This window comes from Ixodes scapularis, unplaced genomic scaffold (assembly GCF_016920785.2).
Source record: "Ixodes scapularis isolate PalLabHiFi unplaced genomic scaffold, ASM1692078v2 ptg001158l_1___fragment_5__unscaffolded, whole genome shotgun sequence".
Taxonomy (NCBI): domain Eukaryota; kingdom Metazoa; phylum Arthropoda; class Arachnida; order Ixodida; family Ixodidae; genus Ixodes; species Ixodes scapularis.
In genome coordinates this window covers 588021-605781 of record NW_024610110.1, presented here as the reverse complement: position 1 = coordinate 605781, position 17761 = coordinate 588021, and the positions used below count along the sequence as shown (strand labels likewise).

The 17761-nt window shown below is 46.6% G+C and overlaps 1 protein-coding gene across 1 annotated transcript; it reads right to left on the bottom strand.

Moving 5' to 3' along the window:
* Positions 1-481: 481 nt before the first annotated feature.
* Positions 482-17478, bottom strand: LOC115324593. The gene is made up of 6 exons (XM_040217263.2): positions 17170-17478; positions 16559-16635; positions 9701-9914; positions 8448-8668; positions 3619-3832; positions 482-807 (listed from the first exon to the last, which is right to left on the bottom strand). Exons 1-6 carry the CDS (start codon positions 17354-17356, stop codon positions 686-688), a joined length of 1035 nt encoding a protein of 344 aa, XP_040073197.2. The 5' UTR covers positions 17357-17478; the 3' UTR covers positions 482-685.
* Positions 17479-17761: the final 283 nt, after the last annotated feature.

Below are 17761 nucleotides of genomic sequence, written 5' to 3'. Positions count from 1 at the left end.
CCCGTATAAAAATTCATACGGGTTGACCCGTAGAAATCATACGGTGTTATGGGATACGGGTCTCCCGTATGCTAATGGAACCCGTACCTGTATGGGTTCTGACACAGGAACCTGTATCTGTACGGGTTGACCCATTCAGATACAGGAACCTGTACCTGTACGGGTTGACCCGTTCAGATACAGGAACCTGTACCTGTACGGGTTGACCCGTTTAGATACAGGAACCCGTACCTGTACGGGCTGACCCGTTTAGGTATAGGAACCCGTACCTTACAGGTTGACCCATTTAGATATAGGAACCAATATTTATACAGAATCACCTGTTCAGATAGAGAAACCTATATCTTGATGGGTTTATCTGTTTGGATGCAGTAATGGGAATCAGCATGGTGTTAATGGTTTGCATATTGACGTATGGATCTATGCAGGTCTAACAATTCATATGCATTTGTCATGCAAAGAATGAGCTTGAGCCAGGTAATTTCAGGTTATATGTATATTCAAGGAAAGCGAAATAGACAATTGGACGAGTTGACAAGAGTTCATCATGGCTTACAGCGCGACTCGGACAAGGACAAACAGAGGAGATAATACAGGACAAGCACTGCAGTCGCGCTGCAAGTCATGATCAAAGCAAATTGGCATACTGCAGAAAATCAACAAGAAGCTTGACCTCTAAGCAAGCCTAGAAGTCAACCTTCTTGTTAATATCCTGCAGCAGCTCCCGCACATAGTGGTTCATCTGGGCTGCCCTCTTCCCCGGAGATGTCTCCCGAGGATGTCTCCGGATGTACTCGTTGAAGGCATCTGCAAAGGAAAAGAATACAACAATAAGTCATGTATTGCTCTCATGTATATCTATAGTTGTCTGAAAAATTAAATATTTTACTTCCTGCAATTATAATTGAAGCAATTTTCACTACAATTTATGCTTTGTTAATATGTTGTGATACCATGTAACCCACAAGAGCAACTTAAACGTGATTAGGCAGTCTGTTTAAAACAATACCGTATTTACACGAATGCAGGTCGACCTTTTGTTCAATTTTTGAAAATCTGAAGTGTGGGGGGGGGGGGGGGTCGACTTATAATCGAACCAAAGCATTCCACCGTTGGAAAAACGAGACAACTGCGATATCATGAATACCTCGGTTTGTTACGAGTTCAGCCGGCTGTAACTCTAACATTGCACTATTCTTCGTGCTCATTTTACAGATTATTTTTTATTCGCGTGAACCAGTATTATTGATAGCGATTCGGAAATTAACTAAAATATATGGCGGTAAACAGCGCACGGCGCGCCCGACTCCCGGGGGGTGGCGGCACTTCTTGTAAGAGCCACTCCGGAGGCCGCTGGAAGAACAGCCTCACCGGCTCACTCACCCCGCGGCTTTTCGCAGTTTTTCGTGCGATTCACGGTAGCACATCGTTTGATCGAGTGACGAGATCAGGCTAGAGCGCTAACTAGGTTTCTTTTTGTATTGACACGGGTGATCCGGGCAGTTTAGGTTTTTAGTGCTCGTTCACTCAGAAGCAACCAACAACTGCGCTGTTCGACGCATGTTCGACCCGTAGGAGCGGGTGATGCTCCAGTGGAGTCAGCAGTGGCGAGGGCTCTTAAACTGTGACGGCAAACAAAGAGGCTTCCGTAGGCCAAAGTCTGGTTCCGGAGTTGGAAGTCAGGCTTGCAACGTACGCTGCATAAGTGTGCAATCTGACCCTACCCGTGACGTCCAACGCGATCACCGAGCAAGCGCAGAAGATGAGGTTGATCCTGTCATTTGCGAAGTGCGAAATTTTTTTGGACGCCGCCACCGATGTGCTTCGACAAAGTGGCAGTGATGATGACGGGACTGATATCCTCAGTGCGGACGTGTCGTAGTCTAGTCGTGGACGGAGTGCGAACGACAGGGAGCAGCTTAAGTTGTCCCGCCTCCAGCGTGAACTTCCCAGTTTCGATAATCGCCACCGGTCTGCAAACGGCACGGCGCCGTTTCGCACGGGAGACAAGAGATGGCGCAAGCGGTCGTGACGCCAACTGACGCGAACGAACGAGCAGACGACGCCGAGAGCCGGCGTATATAGCAGACAAGGAACTGCAGTTCCTCGTTGTTACCGAGCCTGTTTTTGTTTCTGCGACTGTCGCCGCCTGCGGAACGCGCGTCGCTTTTGAGTCGAAAAGATAGTCTGCTAAAGATGCTGGCTCTCAGCGCCAATTTGCTTCTTCGTTGGCGGCGTTCGTTGCGCGATCTCTTGTGTCCCGTGCGAAACGGCGAAGTGTTGTCTGAAGACCAGTGACTTAGCTATGTTTCCGTAGGAGCTAAGCCTTTTTCTTTCTTTACTTTTTCCTCAGGTAAGCTCGCTCTTTGCAAATTTTACAAAAAAAGAATGCACCATCTGTGGGCAACGCTGCACAAAGTCGTAGCGCGATAGGTTAAGAAACCGAATTTTTCGGTCGATTTAAAGAGCCTGCCGTCTCCTTGTTTCACCCTGTAGATCGGCCGGTTCAGGCTAATCGAACAGACCTAGTGTGACCTTCCACAACTATGCACTTGAACTTTGCTTGCAACAGTGTGTTCCTTGCATTTCAGTGCTTGTAAAAATTATAGACCCTGGAGCGGGGGGGACAAAAAGGAAAAGAAACACACAAAGCTCCAGAGCTTCGGGTCTGTCTGTCCCTTTTTGTCACCACGTTCCCGGGTTACCACGTATATCCTTAACCAGCTTGCCTGCCTGTTAATTAAAATAAAAGTATGTTCTATAAAACCAATTATCTATTTTCAGTAATGAACATGGGCCTCCGATTGCCTAGAACCTCGAATATATTTCATGCCCCACAATGTCAACATGGAAACGAGTGAAAGCAACACTGAACACACAATGCTTGGCCAACATTTTTTGTGCAAAAGAAAGATTGAGGCGCAATTGCTCTTTATGGGCATGTATATATATATTTCCAGCACAGATTTCACATCAAGAATCATTTAACTAATTTAATATCCGTGTCATGACCCTTCAATGGTCCAGTCATACGAGATACTTCTCTGGTAAGAAAACTGAGCCTGTAATAGACTAGAAAGGATGAACACCCACGACGAGAAGGCGGTTCAGAAAATATGGGCAGTACAAAAAAGGACAGAGCCAGACATAGTTGGGTTGCAGCAGTTCTAGTGATCAAACAGACTGACTTTCACAACTTTGCTAGTGGCCTGTTCGTTACAAAAGAGAGAATAGGTGCCTCCCAGTACAGTTTTTCTAAAAAGATACGAGGGGCTCACTGTTACTCCACGAGCCAGCAGGAAGTCCTGCGAGCGGGCCTCTGATATCAGGGACCCCCTCCAAAACTTGTGGGGATTAGCAGATATTTTCAACGCAGAGCATGTTACTATAAAACCTCCACAGTGTGAATACATCAAACCACCAATCAACCTAGATGACCGTGACAGGATCACTATTTTTCTTCCTAAGGCTAGAGCTAGTCGAACTATGACCCTTCAACAGCCTATAACACTGAAACATCTGAAAGCCTTGGAATATTTTATCCCATTAATTTTGTCTTATTAGCCATCAGGCTCGATTGTCTCAAGTATGAGACACCTGTGAAAAGTGGGCACTTACTCCGGACTGCTCCCAACTTGGCCGGTGTCAGCGCCCTCTTGGCCACGGCGCCCTTAAAGCGCCGGCATGGCACCCCAGTCGTACTTCGGCCATTCAGGTTTTCCCGGCCGAAGACCAGCTTGGTCGCCTCCTTGATGAACATGGAGTCCCCCCGGGCTCCCATGATGTATGAAAGCTTCTCCTTTTCCACTTGAACACCATGGCCAAGGTGAACCTAGAAATAGATGTATGTATAGGTTAAATAGCATTTACCACAAAAATCTGGTGCTATGATGGCCCTTTGAATGGAGGGACTGGATAAATCGGTTTCCTAACAGATTGATCACAATGAATTTTATCATTTTTTTCCTATAAACCAACACGCGGCTCCGATGTCACGCCACTGCGGTGGCGCTGTTGTCGCCACGGCGCATGTGCAAAAGCTTCACCTCACGCAGATCTGGTTTCTCCGCACGCGCAGTGCCCACACCTGGTGTGGGCAAATGCAGGCTTGTTTGTAAAGAGCCTGTGGGTCTATAGTGTGGATGCAAACACCTCACGACATAGACCAGAGGTCTCCAAACCGATACGGCCCGCGGAAGTCTTCCGACCGGCCCTCGGCTGGCTGCGGTTTTCTAACTAAAGCCGGGCTTGCAACTCGCTTCCAGCAAACCCGCCGCTAGCGGCACAGAAACAAGTGCGCGCAAAGAAATGATGGTGCGACACACTGTAAATACAAAAACTAGGATACCAGAAAGAACGAAAGAAACTGCATTGCAACAAGGGTCCTCTCACCATATGATAATTTAACATTGTCACCACTAGCATTGCCGTTTTTAGCCCCTGCTTCATGTCTGTGCAACTATGTTAAAATACCATTGCATTCTCAAAGATATCATACTTAGCTTCCTCTGCCACAACTATTGCATACTCTCAGCATTAGTTTTATCATTCTCTTTAATCTCTTGCCCTGCGTGAATCTGCCAAAGTTCCCGTGCACTTTGATTTATGCCAGGCAAGTTTTCATGGTCACAACTGTTGTGTACTGTCATAATTAGCTAAATATTAAATGGTAATTTGATGTATACATACTCATCAACCTTAGGGTTTTTCAACAAATTCTGTGTTTAAATATTTATCTAGGTTTATTTATCTGAATTTTCTTCTATTGTAATCAATATATTTTTCTGGCCCTCGGTACTGCGACAGATTGCTCATCCGGCCCCTTAACCGAAAAGGTTGGAGACTCCTGATGTAAGCAAAGGGGATAAAATGTCAGACAATTCAGTTTCAACCATAGGAAGAAAAAGAAAAAGGACGGACAAACAACCATCTGGGGGGTGTGCGATTGTCAGTCTTTTTCAATTCTCCTCCTCAAGTTTGATTCTTGTTATCAACACGCTCGTCCTGTCCAATAGCCCTTTTGTGAAATCCCCCAAGCGCCTCGGCCGGCGCTCGAGGAATTGTGGGAGACACTGTCCCTCGTTTGGCCGCTCTGCCTTGAGATCGCATTGCCTTGTTGCCTGCCTCCTCTTAATCCTCCGTTTTTCGATTCCATTTCCATTTTTTATCTATTCTAGTGTATTTTTTATTGCTTCTAAGTGTTTCTATTCTCTTCTGTGCACGATATTTCTTGTATATATATATTATTTGCATCTTTATTTTGTTTTTTTTTTGACGGGAGTAACGACGGACAATGCGCCGCTTCGCGCATTGTTCCCCGGGTGAGTACTACCATTGCTAACGATTCCTATCGCTCTGTTAGCTCCTCGTTTTGGTTTATTTGACCCGCGTGCAGTCGAGAGGAGCCGTTTATGAACACCCGTGCACATGTCATAGGGGTAGGCAGAGCTCTGAAACAACAATCGCGACGCGAGAGCCGAATGCGCTGTGATTTGGCCGCCCGCACTCACTCCGACGACTCGCACTGCAGCGTATGCCTTCGAGTGCCGCTTACTTGACCATTATACAGCACGCAGCCTTTTTGCTGCGAACCATTTGTCCGAATGTTTGCGAAGCTGAGGCAAATGCAATGCTAAGGTGCCAGACAATTGCACGCTGCGGCGCGAGCCCTTCGCAAGCGCGGGTGGCCCATCGTCGCTGCTTGTATGCGCTTAAGCGCTGCTCACACATATGCAACCGAGTAAGACCGAGAGAGACCAGACCAGTTTTTAAGCCTCTTGCGACGTCTTAGGACCAGCTCTGCTGCAGCACTTCCGGTCCCTATAGGTCGCAAGAGGCTTCAAACTGGTCTCGTCTCTTTCGGTCTTACTCGGTTGCATATGTGTGAACAGCGCTATCTGCTAAGTGGTTGTCAGTTGCAAACACCCTTTTCCAAGTGCTGAAAACTGCACGCCGCTGCGTGCAGTTGTCAGGCGTCTCAGTGTTGGATATTCCAAATGGTGTTACGGTTTCGCAAACATTCAGACATATGATTCGCGGTGACAAAGCAGCATGCTGTATCTTGGTCAAGTAAGCAGCACTCGAAGGCATACACTACGGTGCGAGCCAATGGAGCGAGTGCGGGCGGCCAAATCACAGCACACTCGGCTCTCGCGTCGCGATTGTTGATTCAGAGCTCTGCCTATCTCTATGACATGTGTTCATAAATGGTTCCTTTCAACTGCACGCGGGTCAAATTGAACCAAAATGAACAGCTAACAGCACGATCGGAATCGGTAGCAACGGTAATACTCACCTGGGGAACGACGCGCGAAGCGGCGCATTGTCAGTCGTCCCTCTCGTCAAAAAAAGGAAAAATAAAGACACAAATACTATACATATACAAGAAATATTGCGTGCAGAAGGGAATAGAAACACTTAGAAGCAATAAAAAATACACTTGAACAGATAAAAATAGGTAATGAGATAGAAAAACAGAGGATTAAGAGAAGGCAAGCGACAAGGCAATGCGATCTCAAGGCAGAGCGGCCAAACCAGGGACAGTCTCTCCCAGAATAGACCAATCTCACCAAGTGTTCCACGCATGCGTGACGCCACCATAACTGTAGTCCGTAAGGAGGCAGATGCCAGTTCACGAGACAGCTCATGCCGCCTCGTGCTCTGCTCGCGCAGACCTCCAGCAGGGTTGTGGCGCGTGCAGAAAGACTACAGCTCCCACGATGCATGTCGGCAGTGGTGGCGTACTCAAACTAGGTGTGAAATCGGTCTGTTCCCCGCGTGCGGGCCGGGGTGCTTGGGAAAATAGCAAATCATCTATTGCATTTCCTTTGCATCCCATGCAATTTTCAGTCACAATAGATGCCACTATGCTACTTTATGGCTTTACTAAAAATAAGCTTAGATGAATGTTCATCCATAAGAAAAAGCTTTTTTTTTTGGGGGGGGGGGCAAGATAGATTTTACGATATTTTATTGCCATATCAAAGTTTACCCCAGTTAAAAAATACAAGCCCTAACGGGAACTCATAGATTCATGCGTGCGTTTTTTTTTGTTTTTTTTTTTCATAAGGTGCACTCATATGGGTAGCATGTGCAAATACAAGCTTGCCAGGTATATTCCTCTGCATGTGAGACCAGTTGTGAAATCTTTTTCTGACCATCATGAAAATATAAAGAGTGTGTGTGCATAGCTTTGATGGGTGCAAAGGGGTGCGAGAGTGGGGATTCTGAGAACTCTGGGTACGACGTCGCACTCCGCAAAAAAGGGGCTTCAACGCTATGTTGAAAACAATTTCCTAGGAACTCCGTGCTGCGCACCAAATTAAAAAAAAAAATTGATATCTATTATTCTGGAGGCCAAATGCAGATAGATGATTTGTGTGTTTCTTTCGTCAGATACAGAACCACTTTACCCTCCTTTTAAGTGAGTTCAGAGTAAAGAGAGCAAGCGAAAAGAGGAAAGAAGTCATAAAAACAAGCCAGTGCTATTACAGGCCCAGATAGCTCATTGAAGAACTCACTGAGATACAGATGCTCCACGGTACAAGCTTGGCTTTTAAAGCACAGGGCACCATGTTTCCGCTAATGTTTATGTGTGATTACTCTGCCACAACGCGGTTCTGAAGTGAAGCTTGGGAGTTTCGATACTCAGGGAACGTAGAGTGATGCTAGCTCACTCTGACCACCTCCCTTTAGGGTGAAACAAAACACAGATGCACTTTCTTGCCGCCGACATCGTCAGTGAAGAGGCCACTTCCGGAAACACAATGAAAACACGACGCTCAACCACACCTGTAAATAACCAAATGGCGACATGGCCGCCAGATGCATTTTTGGATACATACGGCTTAAGGCTTGGATTGGGTTCTGCAACTTTCCCATGTGTTACTAAATCTAGGAGCTCTCTAACTGGATCTAGCCTACTGTCGCACTCTCAATCCAATCCAAGGCTTGGACTGGATTTGTCGGTTGTTCTTTGCATCGGGCAGCACACTATACATTGGGTGAGCAGAGCGGACGCACCGATCTATGCAGAATTTATAGCCTATGTTTCTGTCCCCAAAACCTCAAGTCTTTGCTCAGGACACTCTACGGCATTTTCGGCTCATTTTCCCTGACTGGGCTCGCTTTTTGACAGTATCTCTTACAATTACCTGATTTTTCCCAGCAATTAAAATTTCCCTGACAATTCCCGGTCACTAGACAGCCTGTGAAAATATAATGAGGACACCAGATAGAAAATGTCACAGAAAAGCACCAATTAATTGGCAAGAAATAACTTATCGATGACTGGCCCTACTTTTTACGTTCATCAGCATTTTGAAGCAGGACGATTGTTCAATTTAAGGAAGCATACAAATAACCATATTCAAGGAGCTGTGGAAACCATAAAATTCAATCACTTGCCCAATATCTGGAATGAATATTCCATGAAATTCTGAACTTACCTCGCCATTGACCTCTCCAAGCACTGCTACACACTGGGGAGGTGCCTCCGGTGGGCCTGCCACATGGTCCGCTGCTGGAGCAGCAACATCAGCGGCCGGCATGGGTGGAGCATGAGCCACACCAGCTCGCATGTGAACTGGAGCAGGAGCACCGGCAGCAGGAACTGCTGCTCGGCAAGCAGGAGGAGCTGGCCCAACACCGCCAGGAGGGGCATTCTCCCCTACAACATAAGAAAACGCTGTTTAGAAAAAAGACCAGCTCTCCTGCAAGCAATAGCTCTGCAAATGGGCTAAACACGGTACAGTAGCCGACCGATTTTTCGGATGCCGAAAATTCAGACGTGCTTGATTATTCGGACTTCAACACTTTCCTGGTCAGTTGATTGCATGAGGGCTTCATTTTTCCCGGAACAGACCGGGACTGGAAAAGATGTTTCTTCGAAAAAATAATTATTCCAATACGTCTATAAGAACCTGCAAGCAGGATACAAAACAAATAATAAAAAAAAAGAAAGAAAGAAGAGAAAAACCGAAATGCGCTAAAGTTTGCTGGCAGTGAGCTTGTTTACAACGAAGTACCAGTAAATAACTAATGAATATTCATGACAAGTATTTCCGACGGTTGGCGAGACGTAAGCTGAATCTTTCGGACGAAATCCAATGCTGTTAGCAGACCGTCTGGTCACCTTTCGACCAGTTGCCCAGTTGCATCGCTAGGCACAATCTGCCACTCGATTAAAGCTCAGCCTCGGTGATGTGGTAATGCCTACGACCAGCTTCTTCACTCCCTCCTCCTCCTCAACAAAAAAAACTCCTTTCTCCCCAATGACGAAAGAATGTACTCTCGCCGGGCTCATTGGATAGTGCATAGTTACAATGTTGTGACTGACTGCACAAACCTTTTACACTTCAAGGCCTCATCTATGTGACGGACAATAACGTCTTGGTGTAGACATGATTGACGAACTGCAGAAAAGTATTTCTCTGGTCAATGCAAGAGTGCTGCGGAGCAAAACGGGGTCATCAGCAACAAGGAACAAACTCTCAAAGCTCCATTTGCAACCTAAACGAAGGAAAGAGAATTATAGACACCTCTTGAACTGATTGATACATTGAAGCAAACCAGCAGTATATGCTTAATTTTGTTTGCGACCAAGAAAAAATTAAAGGTTGTTTTGATCTCCTGGATAAAGTGCGAGTACACATAACATGTAGTGTGTGAAGTGGGCAACTGAAAGTGCCTACACGCTTACCCAGCAGTGCCAGCAGCTGCTCCTGCAGTCTTCGTGACAATGCCCTCTCAATCTGGAGCTCCTGCTCCAGGTTCACACCCCTCTGCTTGGCTGTCTTTAGTTTCTCCACGAGTCGGGCGTGGTCCACGAGCGATACACCGGACGTCCCGTCCTCTGTCTTCCTCTTCTTGCTTTCACCCTCGCTGCCCACCGCAGAGGGCGGCGACATTTCAATCTGAAAAGGAAGAAAGGTCCAGGTGTCTTGATATTTAATATAAACTTCCAACACGGGATTGGGACAGACGTAGTTCACAATAAATTGCACACCCCCCCCCCCTTTATCTTTTTAGGAGGTGTAGGTTCCAGCCCTCTACCTGTGATTGCTCTCTCTCCCTGAAAAAATGCTTCCAGGTGCCCATGACCATATATCCGATATTCATTGCCATTTCAGGAAATAAGACCTTGTGTGAAACAGCTTGGTGGTCTAACAGCACTGTGCACACGGCCATCTTGGTAGTGTCAAGTATCTTGAGTTTCGGTTTCTCAGCATTTCCCAGGAATGGACACTCTGTTACTAAGTGCGATTCAAAAACTTGTTGTTGTTTTTTTTTACTTCCGATTATCCAATGTGGACATGGGACTAAGCAGTCATACCTTTCATCTCCGAGGACACTTTAATTCCTTTTTTTCAATGCAAATACGCATGAAGCTAACTGTTTAGCGGTAGACTGCTCCATGCCAATACATGCGACTCAAAGTTAGTACAGTATTTCTTTTTTAGTTGTTACTGGCGAAATGTTTTTTTTTTGAATGCTTTGTGTTTTTTTAAAGGAAACTGTGCTCACGGCAATATTTTTAGGCGTTGCAAAGAGCTCAAAATAGTTTCAGACAGTATCCCTATTGAAAATCGCTCTGAGGGGACTTCAGGAATTCTTTAAAGGGTGTGAAAGGGACTTCAGGAATTCTTGTGATGTTTGAAAGGTGAACCTATATTTCCTGGTGGGTTCGTTGGCCCCGTCAGAGGCTCTCCTGAAATGTCTGAAGTCCCCTTTACAATTCCTTGAAATGTCTGAAACCCTGTCAAGAACTTTTCTAATGGGGTCGGGAAAACCTTCAGGCTTCTTGAGATCTCTGTGGGGACACGGCCTAGGTGGAGAAAATACATGTCGCAGACTTAGAACATAGCTACGTATTGTTCACAAAGGGAAAACAAATAATTATATGGAGAATGTCGATCGTATGTCTGTACGGTCAGTTTTTTATTACTGCTCTTCTATCAAACACAACTGGGCTCCTCGACCCGTCTGTCAGTGGCCGGGTGTTCGGTCGCCAAGGGGGCTACGGGTTCGATCGCCCCATGTGGAGAATTGACAAGGCGCGGGCCGAGTGTTGTTGGCCGAGCGGCGTTTTGAGGAGAACAAGCTTTACTTGTTGCACTAATAATAATAAAAAGGGCAAGCCGAGAGCAGCGCGTTGCCCAAATTCAGGGACGCTGCGCTGGGGAGGTTCCGAGGGCGAAGCGGCAGCGACTCGTGCCGAGAACCGGTTTCCCCGCGGGGGACTGTCCCCAAAAAGGAAAAAAAAGTAAATAAACAAAACTATTTTGCTTTTCACCAAAGTCGGAAGTCCTCTCTTTTTCGCCGTCGCCAAAAACACGAACAGGCAACTCAAATCCCCGCCCCCCCCCCCCCCCCCTTTTACAATGCCTACACACACACACTGCGCTTCTCTCCCCCCGGCAATGGGGAGAGGGTGCAATACCGCCAGTTCCGGACAGCACGCTTCTCCAATGGTCGGCGGGAGAGAGTGGTGTGAGGAAGCCGAAGAAGTCAGGAGGCCGCTATAGCCATTTTCTTTCCGCTCGTGGGCGGTTTGTTTCTCACCGCCATGGAGATCTGGAACGCACCGTTTCCTACATCCAGAAAGGTAAGCGCTGCTTTGAGGGCTCGCCCCTTGGTCTGTTTTAATCCGTGCCGTTTCTTCCTTGGTTCCGCAGGTGAACCCCAGTTCGGCGTTGGCCGCCTTCAGCACCGCTCGAGCACCATCGTGTTCAGCGCATTCAAGGAGATGGTGGCCGGTGTCGGCCTACTCGCAGCAAGCCTGGCAGCCGGGATCAGCGTTCAACCGCATGTAGTGCCTACGCACCGGGATCATGGCACTGTGGGTCCTGAGACGGCGGATGACGGCCGCTGTCCCGCCTTGTTCTTTGCGGCTCTTCGTCCGACCGGCCTCAGAAGAATCCAGCGAGCGAAAAATACGCCGAAGACGCCGCCCCGACGACATCGTGGACGAAACCGTGACTGTGCTCGGAATTTCTCAACGGTGACGGGATCTGCTTGCGAGTTCGTGGTTTTCGCTAAACGTGCTTACTGGGACTGTGTATGTGTACGTGAGGTGCACCTGCTCCGTTTTATTAGCTGAACTACCGTACATCAGGAATTTACCCAACGGCATTGTGAGTCCTTTGAAAAATATTTTTCGTTGTGATAAAGAAGTTAGTTGTTCCTATTTTATATGATCTCTTTCGTCGACAGCTGCTTGCGCCCGGGTTTGAACAAGCGTTGGTTTTTATTGTCTTTTTGAGTGTTAATACGCATGTAAAACTCAATGTCCGCAATAAATTTTCAATAACGTTTTGAACTGAATTTTTGTCAATGGTTCACAGTCATTTGGGCGCCTAAAGGGTTGATGGGCTAAGGGGTTGGGGTTGAAGGGCTGTGGGGCTGGAGGGTTTCTTCTGAGGGGTATATCTGAAGGGTTTTGAAGGCCTGTGCGGTCCCATAATCCTTCAAGGCTGATGGGCCCTTTAGAATTATTTTCAATAGGGATTGACCTCAACACAGTTGATGGATGTTGCGCTATGAATGAAAATTTGTTCAACCCCGGTAGAATAAGTATTGACTTCCTCAAAACTACCCCCCGAGCTCCTTTGCACTAAAATGTTCTACCTCGGCTGCGGCTGAAGTTGGCAACGCCTGCGTTGCTTCGACGTCCACAACGTAATGTATTTAGCCGCCACCTACATCGAAGCTTTAGCCACTGCAATGAATATAAGGCCACATTTGACGTAATCGAACGTGGCGTCCAACAAAAAAGGCAGCAAAATCCCGTCTCTGCGTGTGTTCAGGAAACAGACACGTCGTCAGTGTCTATTGTGTGTTTTATTCTACATGACTGTGCTTTAAATATCCAAGAATATATATCTACAAACTCTCCTCTTTAGTTTTAAAAGTGTTTTACAAACATTGTTTACCGACGCCAGATCAAGTGTCACAATCTCTGCAAGGCAATGAGATTGTTTTCTTGCTTTCCAAAGTAATTATTTTTTTTGAAGTACATGACGTTAATATGAGGGCTCTGTGGTGCTCTCAGGTTTTGTCGTTCACTGTGCACCATACATATCTTCAATTATGGTTGGTGGCATAGATTATTAAAACTGTCACCTTTTTACCTCGCTTAACAGCCTTGGTCTCGTCCGCACGCATCGAACTGCTTGCGCATTAAAGGGGCCCTGCAATCATATTTAAGCGCCTACTTTTTTTGCTGTTTCCACGTCGCTTGGGGCGCGGGCAAGCCAGTGGGCACGGACAGAGTAACTAAATATCAGAGCGTCATATTTTAACCGGACGACGCGGAAACCTCCTTCAGCGACGGGGGCGACCCACGGTACCGAAAGCGCGCAAAATGTGACGTTTTAGGTCCTGGGCTTACTACTGGTCAGAGCCGCTAAAAGCTTCTTTTTAGTCGAAATACTAAATATAGTAAACTTGAGGAAGAAAATGAGAAAGGACGGACAAACACAAACTTCCATTTGTTTGTGTTTGTCCGTCCTTTCTCATTTTCTTCCTCAAGTTTACTATCCATACCAACCCGCTCGTTCTGTCCCTACTAAATATAAGTGGCGCGAACCGTTTCAATTATTTATAAAAGTAGTTTTTGTTCAGTATTTTATATCCGAAAAGAAACGAATGCAGTTTATAAAGTACGGAAACAAGAAATGACCCGTCGACATACCCGCCACCAAGCGGTGGAAAAGGCGGCGCACACTAGAAAAGAGTAGTGGGATCAGGCGCCGACACGGAAATGTCTCGGATGTACGCGGCGGCGCTGCGGTCGTTTACGGGCTCGAGGATCCGACCGGCTCCGAGCGTTCCGAAGGCCTTCGGTGAGAAGCTTTGCCTTGCGGTTTGGCCGTTTCGCGGTGTGGCAGCGCGAAGTGGCTCCCATTTTGAACTGATCTTTACCCCGTGTTTGCTGTCGTTTGTGGCCAATGAAGTGCCATGCCAAATTAGTCTTTAATCGCGCAGCAAAACCATTGAGCGCCTCTCTGGCCGCCCGCTACATACAGCCTATCCAGAACATGTTTTAGTGGCGCCCTCTCGCTCCGTCGACACGGAGTGCGGCAGCCCGTGAGCGCTCGCTAATCTTACTACCCCTCGTCTAGTTCATGGCCACTCAAGCAACCAAGGCAGTCATGAAGGAGGTTATTTTTTTGCTTGTTTTTGTAATTTTAATTTGCCAATAACTTTTAAAATAAAGCGAATTTCGAGAAAAGAAAAGTTTCATTAAGTTACTACGTTCACTGCACTCAGGTCCGGTGCAAATTAAAAACCAGTAAAAAGTCCTTGCAGGGCCGCTTTAAGAAAAACGCAGGCTGTCATTACAACGTTCCGAAAAGAGAAGAATAAAAAAAAGAGAGGAGTTGAGAAACGAATTTGGTACAACTTCGTGAAAAGGTTAGAGCCCATTTCAATAGTAGTAAATGGCTTCATGCTGCGCGATAACGTCCACGTGTTGACACCGATTGTTTCTGTCAAAAATCTCAAATAACAAATTAAAAAAAAAAGTGGACCCTGTTTATGTTTTTGAAGGTTTTTCACTACGGAACGCAGCAACGCGTTGGCATCACATCTCTCGCACGAAGTGCGGTCGCTTGTTTACATGACGTCTTTGCCCGTCGGGTCACCAGTTTCGTTTTCTTGCCGCTAGCAAGATCGCAGACGTAGTTCTTGGTGCTCTACATTTTGCATAAAGTCTATTGCTGTATCGTCCTTTACAAACTCTAGTACCTCTTGCGCTAAGTGAACCAGTTAACAGAAAACCCTGCATAGTGAAACGAAACACTATGACGAAATATTCTGTATAAAGAATACTTCTACATTAGTTAGAAAGCAAATTACGATTATACTACTTTGCACCCAGGGTACTTCCAACCTTAGTTGAAGTACAGTCGCCGGCAAAAGTTTGCGGGGCGCGGGAGCGTCAGCCAAAATGACTGGTTGCGCCTTCAGACGGTGCGGGGCCACTCTCAAGATTCACGCTTCCAAGAAGGTGTTTTTTTTCGTGCTCTAAGTCATGTCTGTTTTGCTCGCTTACGCCTGACGTGCACGAGATAACCGGGACCGGCGCAAGGTGCCACTATGACAGCTATCATGCCCCGCGTCTGCCTCAGCCACCGTGATGGGCGACGGAGCTCGCGCATGCTACAGATAACATATCGCGGCACCTTGCGCCAGTCCCTGCCATCTCGTGAGTGTCGAACGGAAGCAAGCGAAAAAAATCATGACCACGAACAAGAAAGAAAGCGCACGCGCAAATTGCGGGTCTTGAGAGTGGCAATGCGCCGGGAAAAGGCACAGCCAGTCTTTTCGGCTGGTGCTCCCGTGCTTTGCAAACTTTTGCTCCCGACTGTACATAACCTCTCAGTTACTTTGTACTTGCAATCAAGTACTTTGAAATACGATAGCATTTATAAGCAAACCCTATGCACTTTAGGCGTCCACTAGTCGGTGGATTTGAACCTGCTTTTGAAATGAGCATGTACCAGCATAATATAATATCAGAAAAGAAAAACATGCCGCCGGCACTGTGTTTCAAACCCACAACTGTTGGTGTCGAAAGCCGGGCATCGTATCCGTTTTATGAGCACACATGGGTAAGCATTTGCAAGAGAGTTACGAGTGCAGGCAACAGCTGTGTTTATGCACGTGCCAGTGCTTCAACGCCAATGTTACCATAGCAAGGACAATGTGTGTAACATCTAGTCGCAGTCGCACAGCTGAGGAGAGCTGTGTGAACCCAACTTGAGCATCATCTATCGTTGTCAATAAGCGAATGCAGGTCTCGCCAGAGGAACGTCTATGCAAGTGTGCTGAAGCACAGCGACAGCGAAGTGCCTAGGACACTTCGGAAATATGTTTGTTGAAAGCTAGACAGGCAAGTGGTAACAAGATGACCATTGAAGTGGATGAAACGGTCCAAGAGAGGTCATTTTGGCTGCAATGCAAGCAGGACACCGGACAAACGAGGACATCTTGCAATAATGGAGAAGAGATGCAACTTCGAGTACAGCAAGATTGAGACTTACGGCAGGCGAAAACATCTCGTAAAACTGAAGAGGGTCAACTTCAGATACAATGCGATCGAGACACCAAGCAGGAGAGCATGTGTCTTGAAATTGAAAAGGGACAACTTCGGCTACAGCACAATCAAGACCAGGAGTGGCCAAGCTGCGGCTCTTTGTGTGTTTGCGGTCTGCTTTCATAGAGCGTATCTACCCTCCGGATCTGTGTATCAGAATAGCAAGCAATTAAAAGAAAAATGTCTATACAAATAGCCCTGACCAGCCATAATGAATTAACACAATTACTCGTGAAGCAAACAAAATGCAAGATATTCCGGAGCATCACCAAGCAATTTTACCCATAATTACTGCCCACTGGGGCCATATGTTGGGCTTTTCTGTCCCCTTTTCCAGAGGTAATGGAAGTCAAGTCTGCAGCCGATTTGAAAAAGGGGCACAAAATGCCAACATAAGGCCCCTGGTTCTGAACAGAATAGAAGAACGAGGTAATAAAACAGCCTAAGGCGCACATATACCCCGAACTTGGAATTCAGAATCATGGGGATCGCCATGTGCTTCTTCTTAAGGGCTGCTATCTGGTCGTCCCGTGTCTCTGTAAAACAAAACATGCGCATTGAATTAAGTCTCGAAGTCCTTGTGTTTGTCCCCTTTTTTCCACTCTTGTATCCTGGTTTACAAGTATGGCCGTTCACCAGCTAGCCTGCGCTATAACCCTTATTTCAACAAGACTTTTCGTTGATACCTTTACAAATTAAATGCACCACCTAGTCGAACTTACGTGTAACTTTTGTCGTAGCTTACAAAGCCGACGTGTTACGATTTATTCTAAGTGTGTGGCTGCCATCTGGACCACCCTGTAGTTCAATGTAAAAACCCTTTGCTTTCGCCACCCAGTTCTTTGAAAATCGTGCGCAGGGACATATTCGTGCCTACCGAATTTCGCGAATTCTAGACGCCGGAACGGGGGACGCCAGAACGGGGCCCCACGAACTTTTCGCTTTGCACGTGTCCTTAGATTTCGCTTATTTTAAGGACGCGTGAATTCGGCAAACAATTCGGGGCTCGCGAACATTAACGGTTAGCAGTAAACGTTGTGCTTCGAGCCCTTCATGCATAGAAAACTTACCGCAAAGCATCTGGATTTTAGCTTTGTAGTAGCCTTCCCCGGCGCACGCTCCAGTGGCCTTCCAATACACGCTCTTCAGAGCGTCGGGGTCGAAATCCTCCACACTCGCTGGCTTGAATTTCTTAATGCAGTTTACGCTTACGATAGCCTTTGCGCCATCAAGGTAAATCACGTACGCGTAAAACATAGTGACAATGAAATAACCGTGATGTGTCTTTGTCTGCTTTCGTCCTGAACACCGATCGCACTAGTCCAGAGCTGCCAGAGCTGCCAGAGCATCCAAGAACACTGGCCTGCTGGCGTGGGCGGCGTGGGTACGTAAAGGTTGAACTGGATTGAACTCATTCTGCCTTGTTATATATCAGTACTATTATTACTCGAATAATTTTTAAAACATTTAAAATGATAAAAAATTTACCATGTTCAGTTTATTTGTTGTTAAAAAAAAACGTTGTTTGTCCGACGTTGGTGTCTGGTTGCAGCAATGAAAGCCAATCCAATCCGATCTGAAATAAACCGAAACCAAGGTAATTTTTGCCGATATTCGAAGAATATTTGAATGGGCACCTTTCTAGTAGGTATCAAACTGATA